The sequence below is a fragment of the Ranitomeya variabilis genome, chromosome 1 (assembly GCF_051348905.1).
Source record: "Ranitomeya variabilis isolate aRanVar5 chromosome 1, aRanVar5.hap1, whole genome shotgun sequence".
NCBI classification, from domain to species: domain Eukaryota; kingdom Metazoa; phylum Chordata; class Amphibia; order Anura; family Dendrobatidae; genus Ranitomeya; species Ranitomeya variabilis.
The window spans coordinates 118,501,736-118,518,121 of NC_135232.1; the positions used below are offsets into that span (position 1 = coordinate 118,501,736).

The 16,386-nt window shown below is 43.3% G+C and overlaps 1 protein-coding gene across 4 annotated transcripts in view; it reads left to right on the plus strand.

Annotated features, from left to right (window-relative positions):
• RASGRF2 (Ras protein specific guanine nucleotide releasing factor 2) overlaps positions 1 to 16,386 on the plus strand; it is a 401,708-nt gene that overhangs the window by 276,870 nt on the left and 108,452 nt on the right. For all 4 annotated transcript variants that reach the window (XM_077288405.1, XM_077288397.1, XM_077288415.1 and 1 more), the window contains exon 9: positions 15,923 to 16,041. In XM_077288405.1, coding sequence (XP_077144520.1) covers positions 15,923 to 16,041 — 119 coding nt within the window. The remainder of the gene's footprint in view (positions 1 to 15,922; positions 16,042 to 16,386) is intronic.

The following is a 16,386-nucleotide window of genomic DNA, read 5'->3' on the forward strand; positions in this document are numbered from 1 at the left end:
TTGTAAAGATTCCTGAATGCATTTAGGGGTGCAAATCATCAGGATTCGCTGCTGCCAGCTCCTTTTTCAATTACATCTGAGATGTGATCGATGGGAGACAAGTCTGGAGATTCTGCGAACCGTGGCAATACGTATAGGTCACACACAGGCTGCTCACAGTAGCACACGCAATTTGCTGCCTAGCATTGTAACATTAATAAATAAATCCTGGGACACTTTGGAGAAATGGATGTACCACTGATTTCACCACAAAATTAAAGTAACACCGAGCTGTTAGTGTACCTGGAATGAAGACTAGAGGGGTACAACTAATGTATGTTATGCCACTTCACATCACAGTCTCAGGAGCAGGACCAGTGTGACGTTCCCTCATGAAGGCCTTTTAATGGCATTGCCCCCATTGTTTCCAGACCAATATCTAGCTATCATTGCATCCAAGACAAAAGCTAGACTGATCGCTGTAGAGGAAAGCCTCCACTGCCATCTTGCTCTGCACGATGATACAAGTGCTTCTCACTAAATTAAAATATCATCAAAAAGTTAATTTATTTCGCTTCTTCAATACAAAAAGTGAAACTCCTATATATAATATGAAGTCATTACAAACAGAGTGATATATTTCGAGTTTTTTATTTCTGTTAGTGTTGATGAATATGGCTTACAGCTAATGAAAACCCAAAAGTCATTATCTCAGTAAATTAAAATAATTAACAAAAAAACACCTGCAAAGGCTTCCTAAGCGTTTAAAAGTGTCCCTTAGTCTGTTTCAGTAGGCTCCACAATCATGGGGAAGACTGCTGACTTGACAGATGTCCAGAAGTCAGTCATTGACACACTCCACAAAGAGGGTAAGCCTGAAAGGGTCATTGCTGAAGAAGCTGGTTGTTCAGAGTGCTGTATCCAAGCATATTAATGGTAAGTTGAGTGGAGGGAAAAAGTGTGGTAGATAACTGTGCACAAGCAAGCTGGTTAACCGCGGCCTTGAAAGGATTGTTAAGAAAAGGTCATTAAAAAATTTTGGGAAGATACAACATGGGCTACAAGTGTCACATTCCTTGTGTCAAGCCAATCGTGAACAATAGGCAACGCCAGAAGTGTCTTACCTGGGCCAAGAAGAAAAAGAACTGGAAGGTTGCTCAGTGGTTCAAAGTGTTGTTTTCAGTTTAAAGTAAATTTTGCATTTTATTTGGAAATCAAGGTCCCAGAGTCCTTATGAAGAGTGCAGAGGAACACAATCCAAGCTGCTTGAGGTCTAGTGTGAAGTTTCCACAATCAGTGATGGTTTGGGGAGCCATGTCATCTGCTGGTGTAGGTCCACTGTTTTATCAAGACCAAAGTCAGTGCAAACGTATATCAGGAAATTTTAGAGCACTTCATGCTTCCCTGTGCCGACAAGCTTTTTGAAGATCAAAATTTAATTCTCCAACAGGACTTGGCACCTGCCCACACTGCCAAAAGTACCAATACCTGGTTTAAAATCAGCAGTATCACTGTGCTTGATTGGCCATCAAACTTGTCTGACCTTAACCCCATAGAGAATCTATGGGGTATTGTCAAGAGGAAGATGAGACACCAGACCAAAGCAACCTGGACTTCCATAACACCTCAGCAGTGCCACAGGCTGATTGCCTCCATGCCACGCTGCATTGATGCAGTAATTGAAGCAAAAGGAGCACCAACCAAGTATTGAGTGCATTTACTGAACAAACATTTCAGTAGGCCAACGTTTAGAATTTTAAAATCATTTTTCAAGCTGGTGTTATAAAGCATTGTAATTTACTTAGATAATGACTTTTGGGTTTTCATTGGCTGTAAGCCATAATCATCAACGTTAACAGAAATAAACACTTAAAATAGATCACACTGTTTGTAATGACTGTATATAATATGAGTATCACTTTTTGTATTGAAGAAGTGAAATAAATTAACTTTTTGATGATATTCTAATTTAGTGAAAAGCACTTGTAGTCTTTGTGTGAGATGACGTGAAGTTAATGGAATACTCGGCAGTTGATGGCTCTGTGTCACAGCCAGGACTTGCCTCTAACAATTGTGGGTGGAGTTGTGAAACTCTGGGCATGGAGGCACGTCATTCCATGCACCCATTGGTGTGCCCCTATCATGATTTCCAGGTCGGTCGCCGATGGGTTGCTATTACAGCTGAGGGTCTGTTGAAGACGTCTGAGTCTCTCATTATGGAGTGGCCAAGCTTCAAAGGAGACCGTGATTTTTACTATATACAGCAATACTGTGGCATTGCTGTATATAACACAAGCGATCAGGCAATTGCAGCTTCAAGTCCCCTAAGGGCACTAATAAAAACAATGAAACGCAGAAAAATTTATATTTTGGAAAATATGAAAAAAAAACATTAGTTCAAATAGACCCTTTTCCCCCATTAAAAATAAATATTTTAAAGCTTAAAAAATACAAGCATGTAGTATCGCCGTGTTAAGAAAAGTCTGATCTATCAAAATAGGAAAATAACCAAATTGGTAAACAATGGATTTTTACATTTTGAGATATATGTCACATCTAGATGTCACATCTATCCCAAAATGATAGCAATAAAATTGTATCGCACTCCAAAAAATAAGCCGTCGCACAGCTCCATCGACCGAACAAATGAAAATGTGATGGGTTTCGGAAAACAGTGACAGCACCCGAAATTTTCTTTTACATTTCTGATATTTTCTTTTCACCACTAAAATAATTAAAAAGCGGGACATATTTGGTATCGCTGTAATCGTACTGATTAGTAGAATCGTATGGCTAGTTAATTTTTACCGCAAAATGTGCATGGTAAAAGCAATTCCCCCAAAAAATGTCAGAATTGAATTTTTTCATAATTTCTTCCCTCTTGGATTATTTTTTCCCTTTTTCCAATACATTATGTGGTAAAATGAATTATGTCAATCAAAAGTACAACTCTTCTTGCAATAAACAAACTCTCATATGTCTATGTGGACGGAAAAATAAAAAGTTATGTATCTGGGAAGATGGGGAGGAAAAATTAAAAAGCAGAAACAGTAATTGGCCTCGTTGTGAAGGTGCTAAGAGCTTGCCTCTGCCTAGATGCTTCCTTCTATTTCTGTCTCTACTTTAGACTCCTTTCCTATTAGATACGATAATGCCTTATGTTGAAGGCTGGTTTTCTATTCTCCCATCATTACTTATGTCAGTCATATGATGTCTTTTAAATGAATAGAAAGCATGCTTCTGATCTAGATCAGATTAAAAGATGATTTGCCCAGGTCATTGGCTGATGCACTGGCTGAAGGATAATGCATTCATCAAGGAAATATCGATGCCATTGCATAATACTTTATCGCAAAAAGAACACTTAAAGGGACACTACTGTAAAAGTGAAACATCACTCCCTTTTTTTTTAACCTGTAAATAGCCGCATTATATAATATGTATTGCTGTTGAAAAAGGGCACTCAACGTGATTTGGAAAAAATGGTATACAAAGGACATTATGGTTTTATCCACACCTTAATCAGTCCCAACGTATGGCTGCCATTACAGTTTACAATTATGCTAGCTTAAATTATACCTGTCAGCAGGTCTTTCCTATGTCATTTTGAGAGTTGGTGTCTGTTTCTTATGTTTCGTTTGATAAGGCATGAACTGGGTGCGCATGTTAGGAGTAGGGGCTCTTTGGCAAAAGCGGACCTTGAATCCACGTTTCGCTTGCTGCCAGTACATCCAGAGATTTTTTTGTTTCCTAGGTTGTTCTTGGGATGGAACACTTTATGTGGATTGTTGTTTACCGATGAGTTGTTTGATTTCGTGTTCATACTTTGAAAAGTTTCATTGAGTGGCTAGTGAAGGAAGAATCTGATGTGGGTTCAGTTTTGCATCACTCAGATGACTTTGTGTATCCGCATTTTGTTCATCACTGCTTAGGACGTTTAAGTAGGTGGATTCCCAATTTGGCCTTACTTTGTTTCCAGAAAAAACTGAGGGCCCTTCAACTGTTTTAAAGTTTTTAGGTATTGAGCCGGGTACTATTAAAATGGAATGTGGCTTACCAGTGGATAAGATAAGGGATTTGAAAGTTTGTGTGTAGGAGTTGTTGCAGGCCAAAAAATGTTGTCTCCGTCAATTACAATCTCTTTTGGACAAGCTCAATTTTGTTTGCAGAATTCTTCCTATGGGTAGAGTGATCTCCGGGAGATTGGCCCAGGCTAAGGCTGGTATAAAGCATCCTATGCATTATGTGCAATTAAACTCCGAGCACAAAGTGGATTTAGCTGTTTGGGAGCAATTTCTTCAATCATACAATGAAAGGTCAGTGTGGTTGGATCAGGTAATATCTAACATTGACTTCGTGGAATTCATGGACTCATCTGGTTCTTGTGACTCAGGGGCCTATTTTGTTAGTAGATGGTGCATGAGTGAATGGCTGGAGACATGGAAACTGCAGGTGTGATCAGGAATTTGGCATAGTTGGAAATGTTTCCTATCGTTGTAGCTTTGGAGGTCTGGGGGACAGAGCTTAGGAAAAGGAGGGTATGCTTCTTTTGTGATAAGTATAGTGCATTGTATGAAGCATTTATCAGCGGTTTTATCTCTGTTGCACCATCTAGTGCTCAGGTGTTTAGATTTAAATGTATGGTTTCATGTTGATCATGTGCCAATGGTTCAGAACTCAATAGCTGATGTATTGTCTTGCTTCCAGTCACATCTGTTTCAGGAGCTGGCACCAGACATGGAGCGACTGGAGACCAAATGGGCCCAGTGGTTTTGGGACCTTATTTTCACACAACCTTGGCTGGTGAGGGGTTCCGTCACTCCAAGTACTTTTGTGTAGGTTTCTGGTGTTTTTGCCAGGAACTCAAGGATTCAGTTGGCGAGCAGTTATTGGCAGCTGACCGCCCGTGTTTGTTATTATATATGATCGGGAGAGCGTTTCAGGAAGGTTTGTCATTCTCAGTGATGTTGGGTAGAATAGCAGGCTTGGCCATTTTCTTTAAATTGTTGAGTTGGAGGGACTTCACATAAGATTTTTTAGTTCTCCAGGCAATTAAAGTGTTTAGGAAGCATCATACGGGGTTGGCGAATCCCTGTATCTTTTAAAATCTTAGAGCAGCTATTATGCTGCCTGGGAGACGTGTGCAAGTCTGAGTATGAATGCGGTTTATTTTACGTAGCTTTTGTTTTGGCATTTTTGGGGGCATTTTGGGTGGTAGAATTGGTCAGCAAAATGTCAAGTGCCATGGAGGTTTGTCTTCAAAGGCTGTATCGTGTTTTGAAGACGTAGTATGATGCCACTTGAAGATTTCAAATCTGATACGGCTGGAAAAATCTGTTTGGAGTTGTGGGGTGTTTAAAAGCATATTTCAAATGTCTGCTAAAATTTGTTTCTTCTTTTTAGGAGGTGAGGGGTTGCACGCCACAGTTCTTTTTGATTTCAGTATTGGTCGGCTTTAACGGTCTATCAATTCAATATAATCTTTAGGCGCTGTTGGTATCGGTGCGGTTTGAATAGTGGGGATTTTGGTTCTCACTCTTTCCGGATTGGCACCGCAACCAAGGCTGCTTGCTAGAGCTTAGGGTTCAAGGCAGTACAGAAGGTTGGCCTTTAGGAGTCTACAGGATATCAGTCCTACTTTAGACTGCATGTTATAAACATATTTGTTGTGGTACGTATATTTTCTTGAAGTTAATACCTATTGCATCCCAACTTTTCTTGTGTTGCAGGAACCCCTTTGTTGGTCTGGGTTTTAGGTCATTCTTATGTGTATTGAGGTTCCCTTCGGCTAATGCAAGATGGGCAGGACAGCAATTGGGTCTCCTTAGAGATTCTGCAAATGTGCAATGGATGGTATCAGCAATTTGATGTGGAACAGAGTAATGTCAGAATACCATCTGCATATCACTCTAGATAAGCCCCCAGATATTCTGGTACTACACACGGGTGGCAATGACTTAGATTCCAGGCTGTCAAGGGAGTTGTGACATCAAGTATGATTGTTTAAGGCGCTGGTCCTCTTACCTGGGTTTAGTGCTGGTTTGGTCCGATATTGTAGCGCACCTTTCTTGGAGACATGCAAAGTCGTTAGAGAGGATCAACAAGGCCCATGGTAAAGTTAACTGGGTGTCCTGCTTCGTTGCACGCAATGAGGGGGTAGTGGTAAGGCACCGCAAGATGGAAATTCCTTCCAGGGAATTTCTCAGGTCTGACATTATTAATTTAAATGCAATTGGGACTGACGTATGGGCTCTGGCTTTAATGGAAGGAGTTGAGAATGAGTTGTTGGTGTTGCGGGGCCCTCATGCATAAGGGGTCATGCTTGCCCACATTGGCATTAAAGGAGGGGGTTTTGAAGGAGGTTAGTTGCACTGAAGGACGTGGAAGCCAAGTGCAGGGATGGGTGACTCCCATCTGTTTCAAGGTTCTTACAGAATTGTACAGAATTGTAAGCGGGTCCCTACTGGGCGAGGTCTAGCGGAACATTTTAGTATGGACAACATTCAGCTAGGTGCGATGTGGCTGGTGTGGAGGAACTGTTTCGTTGTGGTTTTAGAATGGTTTTGGAACCTTCAATCCCCTTCCTTTCTGGTTGTCATATTGACAAAGAATTATTATTTTTTATATGTTTATTTGATAAAATGAGGCTGCTATGGTCATTATATCTAACATCATGCAGTATGGTGTATTTATTTATTAGATAAGGGGTTGGTAGATTGGATCTGGTGATTATGGCCTTATAGTTACACTTTCCGAAGTCATGTCTTTTTTGGTGCTGTCAGACCAGTATATGTTTATAAACCTTTTTCTTGCAGTATTACATTACGATATACAATACAATAGTATACAATGAAAAAATACATAATCATCAAGGCTAGCGTTGTTCACACCAGTCTTGATAAATGGGCATGCTGGAGTCAGATGCTTCTGATTCATAGAAGGTGCATGCCTCCTCATGAATCTATAACGTATGACGAGTGACGTACCCCTGCTCCACATTTTCTAATGTGTCTGTAAAAATATTGTCTGTCCGTAAAATTTTTGGTTAGCAGCTGTCCAGAAAAAAATAAGTCAAGTTGGCAAATCTGAACTGGATAGCAGAATGAAGAAACAGAATGAATTGTATACAGACATTCTGCTCAGACTTGGTCAAGTGCTCTAAAACCTGCCAATACCGCTTGACAATATAGTTGTTTAATGACCAAAACTTACTGCAATGGAACCAGTAATGGAATATTCTTCAGTGGCAGAGGCAGACTCCTGACCTTAGGTTTCACTGTAATCACATCTTGGTTACCTTGTTTCACATCCGTTTGTACTGGTGTAAAGTAGATAATGCTGAAAATTGTGTCACTGTACAAATATGTCTAAGAAAAAACAGCTGTGCTATGAAATGCAATAATATGCAAACATTGAATTTATTAAATTGTAACTTAATTACTGCTATAGAAAATGCATTAAAAATGAATGTACTTGGCGCCACAAATTGGCCAGTTCATGAAAGCCTAACAGCCAGCGACAAGGTGTACCACTTTGTTGGGACCCTAACCTAATATACCTTTCCCGTGCTGAAATCCTACAGTTTAAGGGCAGGTCAAATTCAGCTCTAATTAAAGATACCTTAGGCTGTTAGGAGTGCTCAGAGGGAGCTATAATATGCAAAAATTGAATACTGTATATACAATCGAGACTGGCCCAGGAGAGGCATATTAGGTTACGGTCCCAACAAAGGGCCTTGTCGCTGGCTCTTTCAAATTGCCCAACTTGTGCATTAAGTACCTTCCTTTTTAACGTATTTGCTATAGCAGTAATTCCTTTCCATTTTCATATATTCAATGTTTGCAGATTATAGCATTTCCGAGTGCTTCTGTTTTTTCTTAGCTTTATTGACTGTTCACACATGTCTTGTTCTGTTTTACTACAGTGATATCCCATATAGTCATCGCCATCGCCGCAACTATACCCCGTATAGCCATCACTCGCTGCAACTATACCCCGTATAGCTATCGGCCGCTGCAACAATTCCCCATATAGCCATCGACCTCTGCAACAATACCCGTATAGCCATCGCCCACTGCAACAATACCCCGTATAGCCATCGGCCGCTGCAACAATACACGTATAGCCATCGCCCACTGCAACAATACCCCATATAGCCATCGGCCGCTGCAACAATACCCGTATAGCCATCGCCCACTGTATCAATACCCCATATAGCCATCGCCCACTGAAACAATACTCCGTATAGCCATCACTCGCTGCAACAATACCCGTATAGCCATCGCCCACTGCAACAATACCCCGTATAGCCATCGGCCGCTGCAACAATACACGTATAGCCATCGCCCACTGCAACAATACCCCATATAGCCATCGGCCGCTGCAACAATACCCGTATAGCCATCGCCCACTGTATCAATACCCCATATAGCCATCGCCCACTGAAACAATACTCCGTATAGCCATCACTCGCTGCAACAATACCCGTATAGCCATCGCCCACTGCAACAATACCCCATATAGCCATCGCCCGCTGCAACAATACTCCATATAGCCATTGCCCACTGCAACAATACCCCATATAGCCATCGCCCGCTGCAACAATATTCCGTATAGCCATCGCTCGCTGCAACAATACTCCGTATAGCCATCACTGGCTGCAACAATACTCCGTATAGCCATCGCCCTCAGCAACAGTACCCCATATAGCCATCGCTCGCTGCAGCAATACTCCGTACAGCCATCACTCGCTGCAACAATACCCCGTATAGCCATCACACGCTGCAGCAGTACTCCGTACAGCCATCACTCGCTGCAACAATACCCCGTATAGCCATCACTCGCTGCAGCAATACTCCGTATAGCCATCACTCGCTGCCACAATACCCCATATAGCCATCGCTCGCTGCAACAATACCCCGTATAGCCATCACTCACTGCAACAATACCCCGTATAGCCATTACTCACTGCTACAATACCCCGTAGAGCCAGAACTCACTGCAACAATATCCCATATAGCCATCGCTCGCTACAACAATAACCTGCAGGCTTGTCAAACTCGAGGCCCGCTAGCAGAATCTGGCCCGCCACGTCATTTCATGTGGCTAGTGAGGTTAAGACACAGAATAAACGTCTCTCCACTTTCCCTGTACAGAAAACTAGGCTTTCTGTGTCCATTGCATGTGAGAGCAGTGTGGAAGTGTGCGCCGGAGCTCAAAATCCAAGATGACGCCCAACTGTGCTTGGGCCACCCCCTCTACGAAGCACTGTCTGTGATCTTCATTGACATAGCGTGTAGTAAAGCTGGTGTTAGCTTGGAATCTGAGTGGATGCAGCCAGCACTTAGTAGAGGGCGTGGCACCAGCAGAAGGCACAAGGGCCGTCTTTGAAACAGAGAGGATGCAGTCAGCCAGCACTTAACTAAGCGGATAGTGTTGTGAATTTGGATTCTGGGCTCCCCCGGTGGCTACTGGTGGAATTGAACTTGTGACATCATCTTCCCTGTTCACCTGTTCTGATTAGATCTGGGTGTCGCTATATAACCTGGCTTCTCTGTTAGATGCTTGCCGGTCATCAATGTTATCAGAAGCCTCTCTGTGCTTGTTCCTGCTCCCAGACATCTACTAGATAAGTTGGACATTCGTCCATGTTTTGTTTTTGTATTTTGGTTCCAGTTCACAGCTGCAGTTTCGTTACTGTGTCTGGAAAGCTCTTGTTGATCAGGAATTGCCACTCTGGTATTATGAGTTAATGCCAGAGTCCTAAAGTAATTTCTGGATGTGTTTTGTTAGGGTTTTCTACTGACCATGAAAGTATGCTTTCTGTCTTCTGCTATCTAGAAAGCGGACCTCAAATTTGCTAAAACTATTTTCCTGCTGCGTTTGTTGTTTCATCTCATATCACCGCCAATATATGTGGGGGGTCTTCTGTCTCCTTCTTGGGCATTTCTCTAGAGGTGAGTCAGGTCTTATATTTCCCTCTGCTAGCATTATTTAGTTCTCCGGCCGGCGCTGGGCATATAGGGATAAAAAGTAGGACATGCTACCTGGCTACTTCTAGATGATGCGGTAGGTTTAGTTCATGGTCAGTACAGTTACATCTTCCAAGAGCTTGTTCCTATTGAGGCTTATGCTAGTTCTCTGGCCATGGAGATCATGACAGTTTGACCGGCCCACTAAAGGGTTAAAATCCTTGGCTGAGAAAGGAGAGAAATAAGAAGTCTGCTGAAAATTTTTTTTTTTTTTTTTTTTTTTTTCTTTAGTAGTTAGTGTGCTCTTAATTGGATCACTTGCCAGTCTGTCTATGCTGCAGTCTTTCTTTTTTTTCTCTCTCCTTCTAATCTTTGAATGGCTCTATGTTCACCTGTCTATAATGGATCTACAGAGTGTAACTGCAGGTTTGAATAATCTCGCCACGAAAGTACAAAGTTTGCAAGATTTTGTTGTTCATGCTCCGGTATCAGAGCCGAGAATTCCTTTGCCGGAATTCTTCTCAGGGAATAGATCTAGCTTTCAGAATTTTAGAAATAATTGTAAGTTATTTTTGTCCCTGAAATCTCGTTCTGCTGGAGACCCTGCACAGCAGGTTGGGATTGTGATTTCCTTGCTCCGCGGCGACCCTCAAGATTGGGCTTTTGCATTGGCACCAGGGGATCCTGCGTTGCGCAATGTGGATGCGTTTTTTCTGGCCTTGGGCTTGCTTTATGAGGAACCTCATTTGGAACTTCAGGCAGAAAAAACTTTGATGTCCCTATCGCAGGGGCAAGATGAAGCTGAAATTTACTGCCAAAGATTCCGTAAATGGTCTGTGCTTACTCAGTGGAATGAGTGCGCCTTGGCGGCTACTTTCAGAGAGGGTCTTTCTGATGCCATTAAGGATGTTATGGTGGGGTTCCCTGTGCCTGCAAGTCTGAATGAGTCCATGACAATGGCCATTCAGATCGATAGGCGTCTGCGGGAGCGCAAACCTGTGCACCATCTGGCGGTGTCCACTGAGAAGACGCCAGAAAACATGCAGTGTGATAGAATTCTGTCCAGAAGCGAGCGGCAGAATTTTAGACGGAAAAATGGGTTGTGTTTCTATTGTGGGGATTCTACTCATGTTATATCAGCATGCTCTAAGATTGATCTCCGTGGGGCGTATAATTTGGTGCGGATCAGGCAGGGGGATGAGTGGAAAACCGCATTTAATACGCCCGAGGGCCACTTTGAGTATTTGGTGATGCCTTTTGGTCTTTCTAATGCCCCTTCAGTCTTCCAGTCCTTTATGCATGATATTTTCCGCGATTTTTTGGATAGATTTGTGATGGTGTATCTGGATGATATTCTGGTTTTTTCGGATGATTGGGACTCTCATGTCCGGCAAGTTAAGAGGGTTTTTCAGGTTTTGCGGTCTAATTCTCTGTGTGTCAAGGGTTCTAAGTGCGTTTTTGGGGTTCAGAGAATTTCCTTTTTGGGATATATTTTTTCTCCCTCTTCCATTGAGATGGATCCTGTCAAGGTTCAAGCTATTTGTGATTGGACGCAGCCCTCTTCTCTTAAAAGTCTTCAGAAATTTTTGGGCTTTGCCAACTTTTATCGTCGATTTATTTCTGGTTTTTCGGATGTCGTTAAGCCATTGACCGATTTGACTAGACAGGGTGCTGATGTTGCTAATTGGTCCCCTGATGCTGTGGAGGCCTTTCAGGAGCTTAAGCGCCGTTTTTCTTCTGCCCCTGTGTTGCGTCAGCCTGATGTGACTCTTCCTTTTCAGGTTGAGGTCGACGCTTCTGAGATCGGGGCTGGGGCAGTGTTGTCGCAGAAAAGTTCTGACTGCGCCGTGATGAGGCCTTGTGCCTTCTTTTCCCGTAAATTTTCGCCCGCTGAGCGGAATTATGATGTTGGGAATCGGGAGCTTTTGGCCATGAAGTGGGCGTTTGAGGAGTGGCGCCATTGGCTCGAGGGGGCCAGACATCAGGTGGTGGTATTGACTGACCACAAAAATTTGATCTATCTTGAGACCGCCAGGCGCCTGAATCCTAGACAGGCGCGCTGGTCATTATTTTTCTCTCGGTTTAATTTTGTGGTATCGTACCTACCGGGTTCTAAGAATGTTAAGGCGGATGCCCTTTCTAGGAGTTTTGAGCCTGATTCACCCGGCAACTCTGACCCCACAGGTATTCTTAAGGAGGGAGTTATCTTGTCAGCCGTTTCTCCAGACCTGCGGCGGGCCTTGCAGGAGTTTCAGGCGGATAGACCGGATCGTTGTCCGCCTGATAGGTTGTTTGTTCCTGATGATTGGACCAGTAGAGTCATCTCTGAGGTACATTCTTCTGCATTGGCAGGTCATCCTGGAATTTTTGGTACCAGGGATTTGGTGGCAAGATCCTTCTGGTGGCCTTCCCTGTCACGAGATGTGCGAGGCTTTGTGCAGTCTTGTGACGTTTGTGCTCGGGCCAAGCCTTGTTGTTCTCGGGCTAGTGGATTATTGTTGCCCTTGCCTATTCCTAAGAGGCCTTGGACACACATCTCGATGGATTTTATTTCAGATCTGCCTGTTTCTCAGAAGATGTCTGTCATCTGGGTGGTGTGTGACCGTTTTTCTAAGATGGTCCATTTGGTTCCCCTGCCCAAATTGCCTTCTTCTTCCGAGTTGGTGCCCCTGTTTTTTCAAAATGTTGTTCGTTTGCATGGTATTCCTGAGAATATCGTTTCTGACAGAGGAACCCAATTTGTGTCTAGATTTTGGCGGGCATTCTGTGCTAGGATGGGCATAGATTTGTCTTTTTCGTCTGCTTTTCACCCTCAGACTAATGGCCAGACCGAGCGGACTAATCAGACCCTGGAGACATATCTGAGGTGTTTTGTGTCTGCTGACCAGGATGATTGGGTTGCTTTTTTGCCATTGGCGGAGTTCGCCCTCAATAATCGGGCCAGCTCTGCCACTTTGGTGTCCCCGTTTTTCTGTAATTCGGGGTTCCACCCTCGATTTTCCTCCGGTCAGATGGAATCCTCGGATTGTCCTGGAGTGGATGCGGTGGTGGAGAGATTGCATCATATCTGGGGGCAGGTGATGGACAATTTAAAGTTGTCCCAGGAGAAGACTCAGCTTTTTGCCAACCGTCACCGTCGTGTTGGTCCTCGGCTTTGTGTTGGAGATTTGGTGTGGTTGTCTTCTCGTTTTGTCCCTATGAGGGTCTCATCTCCTAAGTTTAAGCCTCGGTTCATCGGTCCGTATAAAATATTGGAGATTCTTAACCCTGTTTCCTTCCGTTTGGACCTCCCTGCATCCTTTTCTATTCATAACGTTTTTCATCGGTCGTTATTGCGCAGGTATGAGGCACCGGTTGTGCCTTCCGTTGAGCCTCCTGCTCCGGTGTTGGTTGAGGGTGAGTTGGAGTACGTTGTGGAAAAAATCCTAGACTCCCGTGTTTCCAGACGGAGACTCCAGTATCTGGTCAAGTGGAAGGGATACGGCCAGGAGGATAATTCTTGGGTCACTGCATCTGATGTTCATGCCTCTGATCTGGTTCGTGCCTTTCATAGGGCCCATCCTGATCGCCCTGGTGGTTCTGGTGAGGGTTCGGTGCCCCCTCCTTGAGGGGGGGGTACTGTTGTGAATTTGGATTCTGGGCTCCCCCGGTGGCTACTGGTGGAATTGAACTTGTGACATCATCTTCCCTGTTCACCTGTTCTGATTAGATCTGGGTGTCGCTATATAACCTGGCTTCTCTGTTAGATGCTTGCCGGTCATCAATGTTATCAGAAGCCTCTCTGTGCTTGTTCCTGCTCCCAGACATCTACTAGATAAGTTGGACATTCGTCCATGTTTTGTTTTTGTATTTTGGTTCCAGTTCACAGCTGCAGTTTCGTTACTGTGTCTGGAAAGCTCTTGTTGATCAGGAATTGCCACTCTGGTATTATGAGTTAATGCCAGAGTCCTAAAGTAATTTCTGGATGTGTTTTGTTAGGGTTTTCTACTGACCATGAAAGTATGCTTTCTGTCTTCTGCTATCTAGAAAGCGGACCTCAAATTTGCTAAAACTATTTTCCTGCTGCGTTTGTTGTTTCATCTCATATCACCGCCAATATATGTGGGGGGTCTTCTGTCTCCTTCTTGGGCATTTCTCTAGAGGTGAGTCAGGTCTTATATTTCCCTCTGCTAGCATTATTTAGTTCTCCGGCCGGCGCTGGGCATATAGGGATAAAAAGTAGGACATGCTACCTGGCTACTTCTAGATGATGCGGTAGGTTTAGTTCATGGTCAGTACAGTTACATCTTCCAAGAGCTTGTTCCTATTGAGGCTTATGCTAGTTCTCTGGCCATGGAGATCATGACAGGATAGCATCTTTAAATTGGAAACGGGACCAGCTAGTGCCTAGCAGATGGATCAGCAAAAGGAGAAAGTTCCATCTTTAAATCAGAACCAAGGTAGTCAGTACTTGGCAGAGGGGCTGGCAAAGGAATCAGGTTCCATCTTTGAATGAGAGCAGACGCAGCCATTAGTTATCATAGGGAGCAGTCCATCTTGGACTCTGAGGTCTGGCACAGTGCAATTAGCCCCACTACCCAGGGATAGCGCTCTTAGCCCTACTACCCAGGGACAGCGCTCTTAACCCTACTGCCCTGGAACAGCGCCGTGCTCTTGGCCCTGCTGCCCAGGGGCCGTGCTCTTGGCCCTGCTGTCCAGGGGCCATGCTCTTGGCCCTGCTGCAAAGGGGCTGTGCTCTTGGCCCTGCTGCCCAGGGGCCGTGCTCTTGGCCCTTTTCGCCAGGGGCCATGCTCTTGGCCCTGCTGTCCAGGGGCTACGCTTTTGGCCCTGTTGCAAAGGGGCCGTGCTCTTGGCCCTGCTGTCCAGGGGCCGCGCATCTATAACCCATATAGCCATCACTGCAGCTGTACACTATACAATAAGTAATTATTGCAACAATACCGCATCCCATTCCTCAGAAAACCCTGGGTCAAATCCACATGTAATTCATTGGAATTTGCCATAGTTTTGTCATAGTTCTTGCAGTGTAACTTACTTTAGTGACTGTGACTGGTCCCATGACCTTACTGAACAGTATTCAGCTTCTGAATGATACGGTCTTAATGCTGTGCATCCAGTTACCACATGATAAAATGACAGTGCCATTTGTCGCATGTGAAAGCGCCATAAGGACTGGCAAGTTTTAGAGAAAACCTAGACAGTGACTTAACAACCAGTGTTGTGTGCTGTGATGGGAAAAAAGTATCTGATTAAATATTCCTCTCGACTTTCACTCTATCTCACATTTAGGCTGTGTGCACACGTTCCAGATTTTTTGCGTTTTTCACTATAAAAATGCAATAAAACCGCGAAAAAAACGCATCCATTAAGCATCCTATTAATAGAATGCAGTCCGCAATTTTTGTGCACATGTTGCGTTTTTTTCTGGGGAAAAAACGCAGCATGTTTATTAATTTTGCAGATTTTTCGCGGATTACCCACTATTTAATGCATTGGGAAGCTCCCGAAAAAAAGCAAAAAATCTGCACAAAAAAGTGGAAAAAACACATGCGGATTTCCTGCAGAAAAAGTCCAGTTTTGTTCAGGAAATTTCTGCAAACAATCCTGACGTGTGCACATAGCCTAATTGATATATCCAAAACAGAGACTGCCCAGCCTACACTTTCCATGAGTGCTGCATGTAACAATGCCATGAGCCTGATGCAGGGCTCCAAATCGCCCTTCTCTGGACATAACTTTAACCAATACAATTCTGGTACCAGCAGTTGCAACTACAGGGAACGAAGGATATTTTTTTTGCAAACAAAATATTATTAAAACCTTATATTAAGATGATGTAAACTGCTCCTCCTGCTAATGTCATTTAAAGTGTGCATATTTGAGGAGGTGATAATTGTAGGACAAATAGGCATGTGTTTTTAGTGCTATTCTGCTATGTTGACAAATCATTTAATATAGATTGTGCTATACAGGGTAATGCACGATGAAGTCAGCGACACAGAAAACATTCGAAAAAACTTGTCCATTGAAAGAATGATTGTGGAGGGCTGCGATATATTACTAGATACAAGCCAAACATTCATACGCCAAGGTAAGATTTACTATTTTTTACATACAAACTACCAGTGTAATATGTGACATGTATCAATATATATACAGGGCCATGGAAAAGTTTGGGCACCCCTGGTCAAAATTACTGTTATTGAGAACAGTTAAGCAAGTTGAAGATAAAATTATCTCTAAAAGGGCTAAAGTTAAAGATGACACATTTCCATTTTTAGGCAAAAAAGTAATTTTTTTACATTTTAAAAATTTCAAAAAGGAAAATGGGTATCCTGCAGGGTTAATACCTAAACAAATCGGAGAAACATGAGTCAAAAAATTGCCAAAAACGATTTTAACAAAGGATACAAAATTTATTAAAGGCACATAAATG